Source organism: Perissodus microlepis, chromosome 10 (assembly GCF_051167445.1).
Source record: "Perissodus microlepis isolate ML-2025 ecotype Zambia chromosome 10, ASM5116744v1, whole genome shotgun sequence".
NCBI classification, from domain to species: Eukaryota; Metazoa; Chordata; class Actinopteri; order Cichliformes; family Cichlidae; genus Perissodus; species Perissodus microlepis.
In genome coordinates, this window is record NC_140470.1 from 888,304 (window position 1) to 905,359 (window position 17,056).

The window sequence follows — 17,056 nt, forward strand, 5'->3', positions numbered from 1 at the left end:
TTCAGCACAGGAGGGAGGGGGTTAGTGAGTGATTCGTTCGCTCTATGATTCAGCACAGGAGGGAGGGGGTGAGCGAGTCCTGAGTGATTTGCTTACGCTTACGATTCAACACAGGAAGGGAGGGGGTGAGTAGCTCAAATGTGCTGTTAGCATGTTAGCAGAGCGATGCTACTGTGAACCGAGGAGCTATTTTCTTGATGTGAGCTTCTACTCAGGGTTTTTTCTTCCAGTTCAGAGCAGAAATGCTTTTGTTAAGAAACTGGCTGTTGTTTTTTCCCCCCCACAATTTTAATTATAAGCTAGATATATTTCTACTAAGCGAATTAGTTTGCTAACAGAAACAGGGATGAGTCAGTGAGTCAGTTGGGCTTGTGAATCATGATTCACGAGTCAGTAAAGTGATTCTCGAGTATTGAACGATTCGTTCACGAATCGAACATCACTACCACACAGCATGACTGAGAGAAACACGGGGCTAAAATACGCGGCGGGATAACGAGGGAATGGGACACAGGAGGAGAGCACAGCTGGGAGTAATCAAACACAACAAGAGCAGGGGAAGCCAAACTAGGCACACTGACGCGACGAAGGCTGTGCAAATTCAAAGAGTCCTCCAAATGTGGCGACAAATGCTTCCTTGTTTTCCCCGAATTTGAAGGATGGGTCGGCGTATCCTTCGGGTCCTACCATATCCCAGGATTCATTGCGGGCCATACAGGAGTTTTTCTGATGACGATGGCGGTCAAAACGGGAGGTAATGCGGGAGAGGAAACACTTTCAAATGTAAGTGTATGAAAATCTGGTGGTACAAAAGTTACATTTTTATAGCGGTTGTGTTGTGAGGCTTTGGCATCTGCATAGACATGTTTTGTTTTTAAATTAAAATAATCGTAAACTAGCTTGTACGGTGGGTCCCGCGGTTTTTACATACGGCTAATTTAGATTTTTCCGAATGAACCTTTTTGTGATATGTTTTAGGGACCAAAGATCAAACGGCTGAATTGATAAAAAATAAGCGGAGAAAACGATCACCTCTTCACTGGGGTGCAGGAATAAATCAGTTTACACATCACACCAGGACGGTTTTATTAACCCTCATGCTGTACAGAACCTGTGATATCCAGGTGTTCCTCTGATGTTCTCCTGTGAAAACTTTTGGATTTAGAGATTAACATAGTTGCCATGGTTTCCTCTCTTCTCTTATGTGTTGTGTGTGATCAGGACAATTCTGGAGAAGTTGGGCCTGCAGGGGAAAGAAATGGGACAACTTAACACACACACTTACTTTGTATTTTTTTTTTTTTTTATCGAGAAGATAATTATTAAGAACACAAGTTAAGAGATGTGCAATTACTAAGAGCTGTTGTGGTGTTTTTGTCTACTGTCATTTTTGATTTCCTCTGCCTTTAGGATTGCAAGTATCCAGGGTCAGGAGAGGGGGTCAGTGGGAAGCCCACTGCTGTGCTTGGCCCTGGTTTGCCCTCACGGATGAGGTGATAGGACAGATGCCTTCCATTAGGCCTCCTGTCCTAGTGTCCTCTCTCCCCGAGGACACTCCAGGGCCAAGCACAGCAGTGGGTGAGCAAAACGACAGCAAGGAGGAAGTGATGTGGAAACTTATTTCAACTTCTTAGAGACCTGAGTGTGTTTAAATGTTTACATTAAAACTTAATCTATAATAAAGTGACACTCCATCTTTGTTCATTACAAAAATAGTGAATATTACATTACCAAAAGCATTTCAAAAAATCATCACCCCATTTTATACTAAATTTCATAATCAACAGGACCCAAGATCTACATCACTGGGGACGGCTACATCCGCCGTGGGGAAGCACGAGTGAAGGACACCATTGGGACCAACCTCGGTCTGGATGCACCGCTCCAGCGGTTCGGCTGGGGTGGGATGGTTTGGAAAAGCCTGATCCCTTTTCTCTCTCAATGCCGTCAAGGAAGAGTCGTACCATATGTCCTGGTGATCCCGGAATAATATCCGGAGTTGTCATCGACTCATGCCACCTCACGACACAGCTACAGTAAGTATTGAACTTTGAGTTCTTACTGCTCTTTGTTAATGTTATGGACAATATAGGGCCATAAACAAGATCCGCCAAAAACTGATAGAAACCATTTTCTGAATAACTTCATCTCCCACAATGACTCAAAGCTGTTTCTGCCCAGCTACAGAGGGTGGGACTGACGTAAACGTGGGGACATTATTGTGATTGTATTGGTTCAAATGATTAAAAAGGAGGGCCAATAGAAGCTGAAGCCACAGAGGCTATGCAGGTGCTGGGTGGGGGGTGGGGGGGGTATTCTTCAAAAAAGTCTTAATAAAACTTCTTTAGGCATTTAAATGAAGTACAATCATTTCTGCTGTTCACAAATAAGGACTCACAGGCTGCACAATCCTCGGCTGCTCCTCAGGAAAATATCTGTAACGTTGCTGTTTCACTTCAGCAGCATGAATCGTGTCTCACATAATCTTCCTATGAACATCTTCCCTGTTTTCTAGTGTATTGTGTACTGTAACATATTTTCAAAAGGGATTATTTGCTACAAAAACAGTGACTGGGTTCTATCAGAGTGAGTTGGACAGACTTGCATGAGCTGTAATATTTGTATGTATTTGATGAAGGCTCATAAGTGTCAAGTTAATTTTGTAGAGAGAGTTTGTACTTTCAGAGAAATATTGTAATGATTTCGGGCGTGTAAATTTCAAGCAGGAACCTCAGAAACACACTTGGTGTTTAAGAGGTTAATGATGTTTGTTTCATCTCAAAATGCAAAGAGACTCCATGACAGCAGCAGGTGTTACTGTATTATGTCAGAACTGGATCCAGCAGAAATGTATTAACCTGTTAATGTGTTTGTTGCTTTTTTCGCAGAATGGCCTTGATGAAATTAATTAGCACCCGGCCTGAGATGCCTTATTTCCACCACCGTTGCATATCTGGGTTTTAAAACTATGCGACCAGGTCGGGGTGATCACCTGGGACTTGAAAGAGGGAGTGGCTAAACCACACATTACAAAGTGTAATAAGGTGGCAGCCATCACCGATGGGGAGATTGTAGTGAAGATAAGCGTGTTTGAGGAGTTCTCCAAAGTCCACGAGGGGGGGCCTCATATATGTATAATAAGGGGGCATGAACTGAGAGGCACAGCTCCCCCTTAGGTCATAAACATCACTGCATGGACTCAGTTTTTCAGGGCACCTGCCCTTCCACTGGCAGAAGGTCTTACTGCGAAAGCAGAGGATCTTCTGCATCCTCCTGGCCTGTAACGACGCCAAAGATGAGCTCAACCAAGGGGGGGCTTATGACAACAGAAGGGGAGGTCGTGGAGGTCAGTATCTGTGGTCCCATCAGAACTGATATTGCTTTAGCTTTTCAAAGAAACCGTTATTGTTTTTATGCATTTACCAGTAAAAATTGTTGTCAATCAAACACTAAATTGTGGGAACATGAACAACCACTATTATTTTATCATTTGTGTTTCAAAGTGTTTCTGGTATTCATACAGTCCATTTCCATCATGCCTACATACATTTGTATTGTATGGGCTAGATTACACTCAACAGTCTGTACTTTATGTGCTCGCTAACAATGATGGAAGGATTAGATTATATCGTTTTAAATGCACAGACGAAGGGCTTTAGTGAGTGTGATGTATACAATGAAAACAAAAGGAGGAACAATGGAAATAGTCGACATATAATGTAGTGAAAGCTGTCGCTGAAGCATGGGTTTAAAGGAAAATACTCAAATGTGTTGTGTGTCCAAGGTGTTTGTAGATTTGTCAAGAAACAAACACCTGTCACGGATCTATACATTCACTATAACTGACATTAATTTAATGGACTTTTCTGTGTTTGGCAGTGAGGAAGGTTGTGTCAGGGAAACAACACGTTCCTATAAAAACTGCAGCTGAAGCAGGTAATGGTGCACCTGAAGTGTGATACTGACAGCTGAAAGTCATCTGGTACATTTGGTGGTAGGTGAGCAGATTGTATTAGCCTGTGGGCTTTTTGTGTCTGTGGGCTTTTTGTGTCTGTGGGCTTTTTGTGTTAGTTAATGAATAAATCTTTCATTCTGTCATGTTTGATTTCAGGATGGTTGAACCGTGACAGTCTCCCTGTGGAGGGAGGCAGCCATTCACCACTTGGTGACCACATAAAGGTCTCCCATGTGAAGCTGAACCAGTGTGCTTATGGTCCACAGCTGCACGCAGCTGCGCGCAGCTGCACACCGCATCATTCACGAAGACTGCGGTATGAAGAAGCCATATGTTCGTACCAACATGTAACAGCAATGTCACATTAACAAAATATTTAGAATGATGGGTTTTGAAATGTAAACAGATGCACTGTGTTGGTCAAAATATGACGACATACTATCCAGAAATGATTTCATCTGTTGTTTTTAATGTTTATTCAACTGTATTCTAAGCTGCCTGTTGTGTGTCGCACCTCCAAATCACATGACTGATTTAAGCTGACATGGCAACAAGCTGCAGCCACACTGAGTCTGTGTTGAAAGTTCGGACTTCAAAGTATACACCTGTTTTAAAATGTTAATGACAGGCCACTAAATCCAGAGTTATGATTGTTTGGTTTTTTTAATAAGATGCTTTTTTTTCGAAATACTATCGTCATGTTTTGTGCAGAAGAAACAGTTAAAGAAAAACAAAGTATCCCTTTAATGCATAGAATTAGTAATGCAGACTTGCTGACGTATGTATGTGTGGATGTGCAGATGTATGTACGGACGTATGTTATCTTCCCATGACCTCATACCGTTTGTTTTTTCTTTTTTTTATTTTATCTTGTTGCATAAAAATGTTCCTAAACAAATAAAAAGTGTCAAAAAAAACAAAGTATGTACAGCAGTATTCAAATATGAATTTTTAACCAGAAGTTATTGAACGTATTCATATAAACCTGCACTGTTGCTGCGTTTGTCAGCTGCCACCTTTCCTCTGCCTTTACGATTGCTAGTATCCAGCGTCAGGCGTGGGAGTGAGTGGGAAGCCCACTGCTGCTACATGGCCCTGGTTTCCCTCATGGATGAGGTGTTAGGACAGAGGTCTTCTACCACTCGTCCAGTGGGCAACCATCGTAGGATCAGGAAGAGCAGGAGGACCAGCTGGAACCAAGAAAGAAAAGAAAGATTGGATATGAGAATGTGAAGGGGAATGGAGGAAAGAGCAGAGGAGGATGTTTGGTTTACTTGAAAAACTTGCTGAAATTTTTTTTGTTAAAGTTCTGTAAATAAAAATCGTTGTAAATATTTCAAATTTATTTGCATTTTTTTTCAAACTATGTACTAGAGATGGGCCGATCCGATATTACGTATCGGTCCCCCAGAGCTCGTCGGAAGGCATGGACCGCACACGTTGTTCAGCATAACGTGGACCAAACTTGGTCCGAACACGTTGGTTAAAACAGACTTTTTTTCTATGTTAAGTATAAGTACCTAATATCGATAGCTTGCTGTAGGGTTTAAGGCTTAAGCTAAGAAATCTGTACAACTGTGTTCATTGAAAAGCTGTTGATTAGGGCCTGTTTAAAAAAAAAAAAAGGAAAAAAAGAATTGGTGTTGTGTATTTGCACCACCAGACTTATGAAATGGACAAATTCAACCACATAAAAGCTTCTTAGCATTGTTGGGGTTTTGGCTAGGTGAGTATGACTACAACTCCCAGAATGCACCGGACAAGGGAGTGGGCATGGCTCTCTGCCCTGGCCGCTGACATGTTCGCAGCACTGGCAGTCCAGTTACATTTGTAAGAGAAGCTGCAGGTGACATAACAGGTTTTCAGTTCATCGGTTTCATGTTGCCGGGAAACAAACAGAATAAGGAGCACATGACCGCTACTTCCCAATAATTTATCTGATGCTGACGCCTGTGCCGATCATGCAATCACAGAACATCTACAAAACACGAGACATGCATCTGAGAACACAAAACCATTGTTGCAGTTTGTAAAATCAGCAAAGAGTCCAGACACCGACAGTTTTCCACCTTTTGCAATACTGACTTCCTCAGGATCTATCAAGTTTGTTTTGGGGTTCACGAGAGTGCGAAGGCCCTATTGCAGCGGTCCCCAACCTTTTTTGCGCCACGGACCGGTTTATGCCCGACAATATTTTCACGGACCGGCCTTTAAGGTGTCGCGGATAAATACAACAAAATAAAACTAGTACCGGTACCGAAAAAAAGAAGATTTATTCATAACACACATGAAAAGACCCAGGAAAACCGAGTTAACGATAAAAACGATAACAAAATAACGCTGAAAACCCCGAAAACCATACATTTCACACCTGAGCCTCAACTCTCGCGGCCCGGTACCAAACGACTCACGGACCGGTACCGGTCCGAGGCCCGGGGGTTGGGGACCGCTGCCCTATTGTATCTGCTCCGTTTATTATTATTATTATTATTATTATTTTTCATTGAAATGAATTGCCTTTTTGAGGGCTTTAACATGCTCAAAAACTCATGAAATTTTGCACACATGCCAGGTCTGGTGAAAAATTTTGTATTTTAATGGTTTTACATATAAGCACTGGGAAATGGCTCTAGAGCGCCACCTATGCCTTGTTAAATGCAGCCCTACGACCACATCGTTTGAGCTACATGTATGAAATCTGGCACACATGTGTATCATGCCAAGACGAACAAAAAAGTCAGTGGGGACCATTGACGCAAACCCAACAGGAAGTCCGCAATTTAGAAGTGAAGGTGACATTTTGGCTCTAATTTTGCCATTTCCATGCCTCGAACTTTTTCGAACTCCTCCTTGGGATTTGGTCGTATAAGCTTCATCTTTGGTCAGTTTCAACCACACACCCGGGCCATGTTAAATTGCGGAGCTTTTGAGTTTTCGTGATAACAGCAGTAGAGTTAGCAAATAAAAGAATAAAAATAATTAAATACAAATAATATAATATTTTTTGAGGAATTTCCCATTACTGACTCCAATTTCACTCCAGCTGCAGTGCTGTGAAAGTATCTGTGTGAATGGAAAGAACCTATCCAAACTTACCTGTGGGGAAAAAAGTAATTGCCCTGCTATTATTATTATTATTATTATTACTATTATGCTGATGCGGGAACAACACCAACACAGGGACACTGTCGCTCATCATGAGAATCAGAGCCATGGCCTCAACATAAGGTTAAAAATACCTCTGTCACCACAGCCATAGACACACGGTGCAGCCTGAGAGATTAAGCTGGTGAGCTGCTGATATTTTGATCTTAACTGTTTTTACCTGCTTGGTATTTTTTCTTATTTGCATTTAGTGTGACCTGGTGTTGTGCTGCTGGAGTCCTAGTTTCCCTGAGGGGACCTCCCCAAAGGATTAATAACGTTCTGTCCTATTCTAATTGAATAGGAATTGTTCCCATGTTAAAACATTTCTTCTATGTTCCATCAGATCCTGTTCTGACCTTTCAGTGTTCCGGATGTTGGATGACTGCTTTAAAAGCAGGACGCCTGCAGAGGGAACCAACCCGTTTCTTATAAATGCCAATGTCACGGTGGCTTTAGGAGCAAGTCACACAGCGTCCAGTGTGTAAAGGTACAAACACATAGATTATTGTGACACTGTGGATACTAGAGCACTGACAAAACACTTATTGTGTGTTAACATTTTTAATATTTGCAGAGCCAAACAATGTGTAAACTTGTCCACGTCTGCTTCAGGCAAAAATGAGTGTTTCACTGGTCCCAGTGAACATCTATGAGGGCGTCCCTTGCTTGCCTGGTCATGAAGCGTGTGCTAGCATCTGCTATTGTGACTGCAACCAACAGCCTTTTATTATCACTCTAAAACTTAAAGAAGACTAAATCCTGCACAGCAGTAAGTTGTTTGGATCTCTCCCACATGTTTCACCAGATATTACTGAGTATCAGAAGCGTGCCATCTCGTCTAACCTCACTGGTACCTGTCCTAGCCTGTGCAACACGGGCTTCCTCCGTCTGTAGAGTTGCAGCGATAACTAATGCTTGCTTCGCCTTTGCATCATCCTCTTATCACAAAAATGAGTGACTTTGTCTCATTTTTGCAAACATAAACTGAGCACAAAAATTGAGGCAGTTTGTTCAGTCTTTTCTTTGTTGTAACTATGCTTCTTGGCAATAAAGGTCTTACTGCTGGAAAGCCTGTTTATTTCCCCTTCAATGGTGTCACATTTGTAAGGAAAATGTGGGTTGAGCAGCAGAGTTGAGTATGTGGGCTGTGGCCATGAAAAACTCGTCGAATGTTCTCTGCCAATGCCAGACAGCTTATTCTGCTACTGACACTTGTTGGGTGTCATTTACTGAATTCTGAAGAATATCTGCAATTAAACAGTTTATTCTTTTAACAAATAGGGGCCTCAGTAACACGTGGAAGAACCATACACAGCCACAACAGCCTGGCAACTCCTGGTCACGCACTGCAACTCAGCCAGTGTGTGACCAAGGTGGTGTTGGGTTTTAGTTTATTCCCAAAAGAAAAATTAAAAGATATTCTGTAGAAAACATCCAAGATGTTGGGCCTAAATACCCCCATCATGAAGTTTTGCACTCAAGCTTGTATCTTCTTCTGACTTCTACAAGTTCATTTTTAGTTTAAGCTCAAGCCCCAAACAGTCATTTTATCCTGTTTTCCTACAACAGAAATATTTCTACACTTAGACGACACATTTTGACACTCACACTGTTCAATGCTTTTATTTTGAAATTCGTCAATCCAGGAAGCCAAATGGAAAACATAAAGTACAGATTTTAATTGAAGAACAGAGTCAGCAAGTTTTTTAGCCCATGAAACAGTTCAGCAAACAAAGCAACAAAAATGCGCTTTTATGAAGCAAAGTGTTTAAAATAGCTAATTACTGATGAAAGACTCGCCCGAGTTTCCTTAATTTAATTTGGCCAGAAAGGAAACATAAATCATGAGCCTGAGGAATGCTTGAAACTTGATGCAAAACACTCGTGGAGGGGTGTGAACAGAAACCAAACAGCCAACAAACGGATCCACTACGTGAAGAATGGCGCCATCTGTGGCCTCTTTCTGTCACTACACCTTCAAAGATTTGTGAAAAATGCTTCACCTGTAAAAGTTTCAAAGTGACGTTTTTTCACCAGCAGAGCAGCTTCAGTCGATGACGTCACTGAAGAGCCAGAAAACTACCAAGTTAACCTGTGACGTTCATCATCATCATCATCACCATCATCATTATATTTGGATAGTTGGTGGAGAAATATCAGTAAACAGTTGGCAGCGTTCCTCGCAGCATTCAGTAGCGATTAGTCTACATTTTCTCCGCGTTTTTAAAGAGCTGAAAGACTTCACAGCATTTTTAAGGACTTTGTCATCACTCTGGACATTTTAAAAGTTTGAAACCAGTCAGCTAAAGTTTGAGAGCTGTGCTGCTTTAGTTTCCTCCAGACTGTTTTCATCCCAGAAGAATGGACAGAGGAGACGGACGAAGAGACAACCCGATTCAAAGTAAGTGCGTGATAGGTTGGAAGGCTACTGTTATTCCCCATAGGCAGTATCAAAAAGCTCCATACAGCTGTTATTCATGGGGTTCACAACAAAGCAAAGGTGCATACAGTTAATATTAATTCATATTAGGTGCCATAAGCATAAAAACGATGTAAATGCGATAAGAAAATTGTTATTATTTTTCACGTTACATTAATGGTTGTCATCTTATTCAAGAGACCCGCGATCTGTACATTACTCATCGGCTAGTAAGCCTTCTCTGGGATCGACTGGTAGTGACTCCACCCTCCACCAGGGGGCTTTCACGCGTTCTCCTCTTTGCATTAAACTACTGCATGACAGAGACAACTAAATATCACTCTGTGATTCTTTCCCCCTGTTTTCAGGGGTGTGACAAGAGTGTGGTCTCTCTTTGCAGTTTTTCTCGTGGATTATCTGACAGTTTGTTTCTACACATGAAAGTTTCTGAAGTTTTAAGGCCTCAGTCACACAAGCCCAGAGGCTGCTCTGAGCCCTGAAAACATCCGTGTGGTACTGTGTATTTCCTGGTGCACTGGGAATACACGTCTCTTTATAAAAATGATTTAGACTTTGCACTTAATTGTAACAAAATCCTAATAATTTAGTTTAATAGTGCATTACAACAGTGAGTGAGGGCTGAGGAAAACTGACATGAGGACGTTTACACGTTGCTGCTCATCGACTGAAGCCTTTTTTATTTGAAGGAGCAATCACACTGTAATAAGTGTAGTGGGCATATGTTTGTAGTTCCCTATGTAGTTATTTTGCATAAATTGGAATTTGTGGACAGTTTTCTCATCATATGAATGGTAACAATAATATATTTCTGTTTGTTGTTGTAGGGGTACCAGTCGATGAACTGGTTTTTGAACTGCAACAGCGTCCAGATTTTGAAGAGATTCACTCGATGGTCTGCTGGTTTCAATTCGGTCTGTTGCGCAGCCTCTTAACTGAAGAAAACCTCCGTGTTCTGGGCCAAGTTATTAATCAACTGCAACAACATGATGATGATGAGGACAATCTTCAGAATGATGAGGAAGAGGCTGATGTTCCAGCAGCAGGCATAGAAATAAATCCACCTCAGGAAGTAGAAGGACCCTGGGTCAATAACAGAGCAGAGATCCCAGCAGGAGAAATGGAAATAAACGCGGCCCAGCAAGCAGAAGATCCCATAGCTGAAGAAATGAGGTGGTTCTGGGATGATGAGGAGGCTGAGAGTGACAGCGACAGTGACACTGATAACAATGACAGTGATGATGATGGAGACATGATGGAGTCAGGATTGTGTTATTGCCCCCCAGCCCAGTACTGGGAGGTTCAAGGAGGAGACCAAGGGAGGAGGAGGATGATGAAGAGGAAGATGGGGGACCCAAAAGAAATAATCCAAACACTGAATTTTGCTCCTGGACACTCAGTGTTGCACCCATCCTCCAAACCCACTGTCCCCCATCCTAACAAACTGAATCTCGGCTTTCCCCCCTCTGACGCACTGACTTAGTTTCCTGCCTCCAGCGACCTGTTCACCTGACTGCCACGTACCACCTGTGGATATCTGTTCAGCCTGTGACCCACTATGATTGTGCATACAAGTGGAATACAACAAGTGTGTGTTTCATACCACTGGTACCTTGTTAGGTGGTGATGATCGTGCTCTTACTGGTCGCAGTTATGGAGGGAGTGGTCCTATTGGTTGGCTCCCACATTAGGGAGGCGGGGTTGGGGCCTTCCTATCAGCATTAATATGGTTTGTCTGTCTTCCTCCCCTCAACCCTGACCGGTCGTGGCAGACAGCTGCCTCCCTGAGCCTGGTTCTGTGGAGGTTACTTCCTGTTTAAAGGGAGGTTTTCCTTCCTACTGTCACCAAATCCTTGCTCATAGGGCTCATCTGATTGTTGGGGGTTCTTTGTAATATTGATGGGGAGATGAAGACAGTGAAAGAAAAGGAAGAAACTGGAAGATATGCTCAGGAAGGAAGTCAGCAGGCTCCAAGAAGAGGTCATACAAATGGACGAGCTTTTCAAAGGTGCCTTAGAAAACTGGACCTGGGCTTGTTGCAGTGAACTGAAGTAACTAAACATGTTGTGAGTGTATGCACTCACACTTAGGACCATATAATAATGAATATGTGCGTGATGACAGTTGGGCAGCACGTCCTTACTCCACTCTGTGCTCGTGTGGGTCTGAGCCTTTCACTCCTTTGATTTGTTCCTCGTACTTTGTGTTGCCTTTTCGTCACGTCTGTCTTTGTTGCCGTGTTCTCCGTCGTTTTGTACAGAACTGTTTTTGAGGCAAATAAAATGCAAGTGGGGATTAAAACCGCAGAATTAATGATTACCGGTGCTGGAAATACTAGCGCTTGATGCAGTGTTTTGATTTTGTTGCCACTCGTACCTACAATGCAATGCGCGAAAGTCACGTGGTCTGTCAGCGGTGGCTAGCTACACAGCTATGGTTAGCATACCATAAACATGAAGAAGCTGGAGGATGAACGGTAACTTTTCCCTTCAACCTGCACCTGTGGAGTTTTAGACAACACAAGCTTGTTAACGCTCAGAGTTTTAATAAATACAGCTCAGCTGCGAGCATTAAACAATCCGCCGTGTGCGTGGTTGCAGCAAAACACTATCATTTAAATATTTCATCACACGACTGATAACACTGTATCAACCATCAGCTCAGCCACTTTGTCTTTTATTAGCTGCAGAAAATGTTTCCATCAAAATCACTCCAACCCAGAGCCTTTGGTTGTTCACTGGTGCCTCACAGACGTGATTCTTTAGACTTGTGTGTGCGACTGTTTACTAAAATGAAAGAAGGCATGACAGCAGGGAAATGCAGCCTGTTCTCTTCCTTCTTCTTAAAATTCAAAAGACATTTTAAGCAACAACTTAACTGACTTCAAACTTGGATTACTTTCTGTTCAAGGGCCATAAGTAATGACTTTTTTAAAATGTCGTCTAGAAACAAATATCTGCATCTGAATATGTATGAAGCTGCAGGCAATCGACACATTTCTGTTACTTTGTAACCAGAACGCTACTGACCAAGCAAGAGGTCAAAATATCAGGTGCTTGACGGGTCTTAGCTGTGTGTGCCTGCTGGTGACAGTGTCAAAAACTAGTTTATGAATTAAAATGACTTTTTAGTGCATGAAATAAAGCCACACTGTATGATCACATGTAAAAATGAAAATAGACAAACGTACTGTATTAAACTGTTTTATTGAACAGCGCCGTTCCTTCCTCTGAAACAACATGATTCACATTCAGTAAGGCCACACTCTGCTCAGCCAGCCACACTTTAGACTCAAAGCGAGGTGGTCACGCTTTAAAATCAGAGGCTGTCACATTTACACAAAAGAGATGATTTTTATTGAAATGTTCAACGTCTCACTTTGACAAATTGTCCCATTACTGGCTTGAGAACTGTTAGAATATTTAAATATTGACTGCAACAAAGCAGATTATACACATGACCACTTGTAATTCTTTTCATACATTTGTGTCTGAACCTCAAGTTACAGAAAAATAGCGTCACAAAAAGCACATCTGCAGCCACGTGACAGCTGCTGGCCGATGGCATCATCAGTCTTTTAGGGTCATCAAACATATCGATGGACCGCCGAGTGCTTTAGTCTTACTGAACCCTCTCACCTCGAACTCTCCCAGAATGTGCACTGAAGTAAGGTTAATTACATTTGACAAAGCCTTGGAGGTCTTCCAGGAACTTGATGTACTCTTGATGCTCGATGGCCGTGCTCAGCTCCGTGAGCTCATCGGCGAAGGTGTTGTCGACCCCACGGTCAGCCAGGAAGTCCATCAGATGGTCATACAGGGCCTGAGAAACAGTACAAGAAAGTAAGCAACCTTGAACACAGCGTCGGTTTCAGTGACTGTTATATTTGAACTGTTGCTGTGTGTACTGCCTCGACTCTCACCCAGTCCAAAGAGTCTGTGTTGAGGTTGTAGCTCGTCTCCTTCCACTCTGAATCTCCCTGTGGCTGAAAACTGACCTCTCGAATGGCAAAGATGTCGCTCTCCTCTTCTCCCTCACCGTGACTCACCTACAAAATACTAATTTGTCACTATTGAGCACTGTACTGCTCCTACTGGCAATATTAGACATTCATTTTATTTGACTTTACCTCATCTTCAGGGAAATGGCAGTCGAACACCAGGGAATGTTTGGCAGCCTGCTTTGTCACTTCAACAACAAAGTTGGGTGTTGATACAATCTCCGGCTGCAAAAAGGGGGAAAAAAGCTTAATACGTGAAATGTTAAGGTTAAAACCTTCAGTGTGTAAGGCAGGAGCCGCCTACGGTGCTGTGCAAGCGTTTGTTTAAGTGTTGTTAGGAAATGAGCAAATGGAGGAGGCGTTTATTGAAACGAGTGCAGACATGAAAACACAGTAAACAAATATGAAAACAGTGTAGAAGACAAACTTACGAGTTCATACAATTCTAATGAGCCTGAAAGTCAATATTTCGTCTTCATTCTTCAACTCAGCTTTTATTGCGTTTGACGAGCGCGCTAACAGAGATGTTTTCCATCTCTTGGACTAACAAAAGGCCATCTTATCTAATATTAGCACTGCTGGCTGAAATGCAGCCTCCACTGTGTTTTACAGTCGGAGCCTCAGTTTTCCCTCTCCTGACCTTTTCTGTACGTACCGACTATGATTTGAAAGAAAACTTTCACATTTAGATTCCTCACTAATGTTCGACAGCTTCTTGAGAGCCAGCCTTTCACTTCATTTCTGATGAGGTCGCAGTAGATAAACGAACATCTCTCGTGTTCTCTGTCAAATCTTTGCTGTATTTTTTCATCCATTTCTTAAGGACGCAGCTTTCAGATACTCTTCATCTGCTGTAGATAGTTTAGGGCAGGGGTGTCCAACTCCAGGCCTCGAGGCCGGTGATCCACCACAGCTGATTTAAATGGCTAAATGACCTCCTCCACATGTCTTGAAGTTCTCCAGAGGCCTGGTAACGAATTAATCATTTGATGCAGGGTGATATCTAAGACCTGCAGGACACCGGCCCCCGAGGCCTGGAGTTGGGCCCCCCTGGTTTAGGCCTATCACTTGTTGTCCAGTTTCCTCAGATGTTTTTAAAAGGCCATATTGCACAACATGCTGCGATGACAGCTCTTTGGGAATCATCTTGTTGTTGCAGAAATACAATGTTTAACCTGTCAAACTGCGTCCAACCATCGCTGGCGTGTTTTTCACAGTTTCTACTAAAGAAATGGGAATAAATGTTTTTGTGACAGGCTGCTAGCAACAAAGTGCTTAAAGGTACAAGTTTAAGTTCTTTTCTAAATCGTCTGTTGTCTTTCGTAGGCGTCTTTGGTTATGTTTGAATGACACACAGGTCAGTGTTAAAAAGCTTAACCTCTTCAAACCACTGGCTGTGCCTCACCTCCTCTTCTGCTGATTTCTGCTGTGTCTGTTCCACTTCTTCCTCAAAGTTGGGAGGAATGCTGTTGTTGACGTTGAATGTGACCGTGACTCTGTGAAGAGCAGAAATACGGTGAGCTCGTCTGTCACGCCACGCTGCCCACGCATTTTGGCAGACTTACTTTTCTCCAGAAACGCTTTTTGTGAGTTTAGCCTCTGTGCCATTCATCTCCAGCTCCCATCCTCCAGACACCTTAGGAAGACTTTTGTTTTTCTGGATCTTCTTCTCTTCTTTGATTTCATCAGACAGGAAGTCACCAAAAGCTTTGTCACCTGAACAAAGAGTTTATGGTTTCATCATGAGACGTGATGCAGTTTGTTTAAAGGTTTCATTTTGACAATTAAAATGACCATCGAGGCTGATTCTAACATTTTACACAACACATTTAGAGCAGCAGCTGGTAAGACTGCTGAAAATGAAACATCTGCTTTGTGGCTGTCCAAAAACTCCTCGTTTGACATTATGAACAGTCCTAGACGTGTCACGTGTGCTGAATGATCAAAGACTATTGGCAGGTTCAGAGCCTTTTTCAGTGACAACCACTAATCACAGTTTAAGGTGAAAGACTCCTTACAGATGCTGATCTCAGTCTATAACGATCGTTAAACAATCTTTTTTATCCCTTTAAATTGTAAAGGACGTGTTGATCCAAGCAGTACAAGTTGTCTGATCCATCTAATGTTACGTTTATTGGCTGCCTGGCTTGTATAAAGCAGTTTAAACCAAACGTCACCTTCTGTGTGCAGTCCTCCACAGCCACACGACACCGACGGACTCAACACCTTGGAGCTGAAGAGTTTGGGCCTGTATCCAGACGAGGCTCCGTTATTACTTAACATCCAGAGAGACCGGGTGAAGGGCCGAGTTATTGCCGAACTCGGGGAGCGCAGTGCCGGGTAGCTGAGGGGCAGAACTCGCGCTGTGGAGGTGCTGGCTGAAGAAAGGCGAGCAGCTGCTCCCATCGCACGGACGACTGACTTTAGCATGATTGTACAAAAACACCACGACCTGTCACGACAGAATCAATGCGCTCAGTGCCGCACAGCTAACTGCGAACACCGGTTACCGACGCTGCTTCTAGAAGACGCCGACAGCACGTGTGGAAGGACACATTGACCCAGATACTCTTTGCGCCGGAAGTAATACTCTAAAAGCGAAAGACACGAAACAGCAATTTTAAATTCAATATTAAAAAACTACACCGAATACGACAAAAATGACTATAATAGAAAAAATAAATAATAAATAAACTAATTAAAGTTATTTGGAAAAATTACGTGTGTGTAGACGATTGTCATCAGCGCCCCCTGCAGTTCAAATCAGCGAGAGCAGAGGGCGCTGCAGCTTTTTACAGTGTGGCTACAAATCTAAAACTTTGCCTTCACGCTGTGACACTAAAACAGAAACTCTTACAAATACATATGTAAGGAGATTAAGTGCAAAAATATCTGTGTGCAGGGGCGTGATTTAATAAGGCTTTGCTCCAGAGTTAAACCCCGTTTTGGCTTAAAAACTGTCAAGATTCAATAAGAAAGTCCCAGAAAAGCTTGGAGGGTTTATTTCGATTGGTTTACCGTAGTGCATTTGTAGAAATTTCCCTTTTCAGTGTGTGTGTGTGTGTGTGTGTGTGTGCATACATGATCGACTGAGGTTCCTAAGGACGGGGTTGCATCAGTCAAAGTAAAACAGACACTTCGCTGATCAGGTGCATCATGTGAATCCCTCCCGCCAGCAGATGGCGCTGCTTTCCAGTGTTTCAACAGCCCGCAGACAGCGTCTGTGAACCTGTCTCTGAACCAGTGTTGCCAACGCTATATTTAGCGAGTTTTCAGACCCCTTAGCGACTTTTTTTTAGAAAAAAAGTCGCTAAAAAAAGACGTGAAAGCGCGTATCGCTTTTACTCTCAACAAGCAGCGGGTGCTGTAACGCAGTCAGTTCTTCTTTTACTCTTTTGCTGTTTTGTGGATCACAAGGTTTAAAACTACTTATAAACACACACACAAAGTAACTCCACCAGAGTGCCTATTTCGGGTCACTTTTGCCGGTCCAAGCCCGGGTAAAGGAGCAGGGTTG

The 17,056-nt window shown here is 42.7% G+C and overlaps 1 protein-coding gene and 1 long non-coding RNA gene across 3 annotated transcripts; one reads left to right on the forward strand and one right to left on the reverse strand.

Annotated features, from left to right (window-relative positions):
- The first annotated feature begins 42 nt into the window (after positions 1 to 42).
- Positions 43 to 5,276, forward strand: LOC146378550 (uncharacterized). Of its 2 annotated transcripts, XR_014801493.1 has the most exons (6): positions 43 to 783; positions 1,788 to 2,036; positions 2,889 to 3,346; positions 3,880 to 3,998; positions 4,112 to 4,271; positions 4,998 to 5,276. It is a non-coding gene; the product is annotated as an uncharacterized LOC146378550 (long non-coding RNA). The 2 variants fall into 2 exon arrangements; XR_014801492.1 differs by having other exon boundaries at positions 45 to 783; positions 4,112 to 5,276.
- Positions 5,277 to 12,726: 7,450 nt separating this feature from the next.
- Positions 12,727 to 16,108, reverse strand: c1qbp (complement component 1, q subcomponent binding protein). The gene is made up of 6 exons (XM_084941563.1): positions 15,717 to 16,108; positions 15,105 to 15,255; positions 14,945 to 15,035; positions 13,669 to 13,764; positions 13,462 to 13,587; positions 12,727 to 13,361 (listed from the first exon to the last, which is right to left on the reverse strand). Exons 1-6 carry the CDS (start codon positions 15,967 to 15,969, stop codon positions 13,212 to 13,214), a joined length of 867 nt encoding a protein of 288 aa, XP_084797689.1. The 5' UTR covers positions 15,970 to 16,108; the 3' UTR covers positions 12,727 to 13,211.
- Between the last annotated feature and the right edge of the window lie 948 nt (positions 16,109 to 17,056).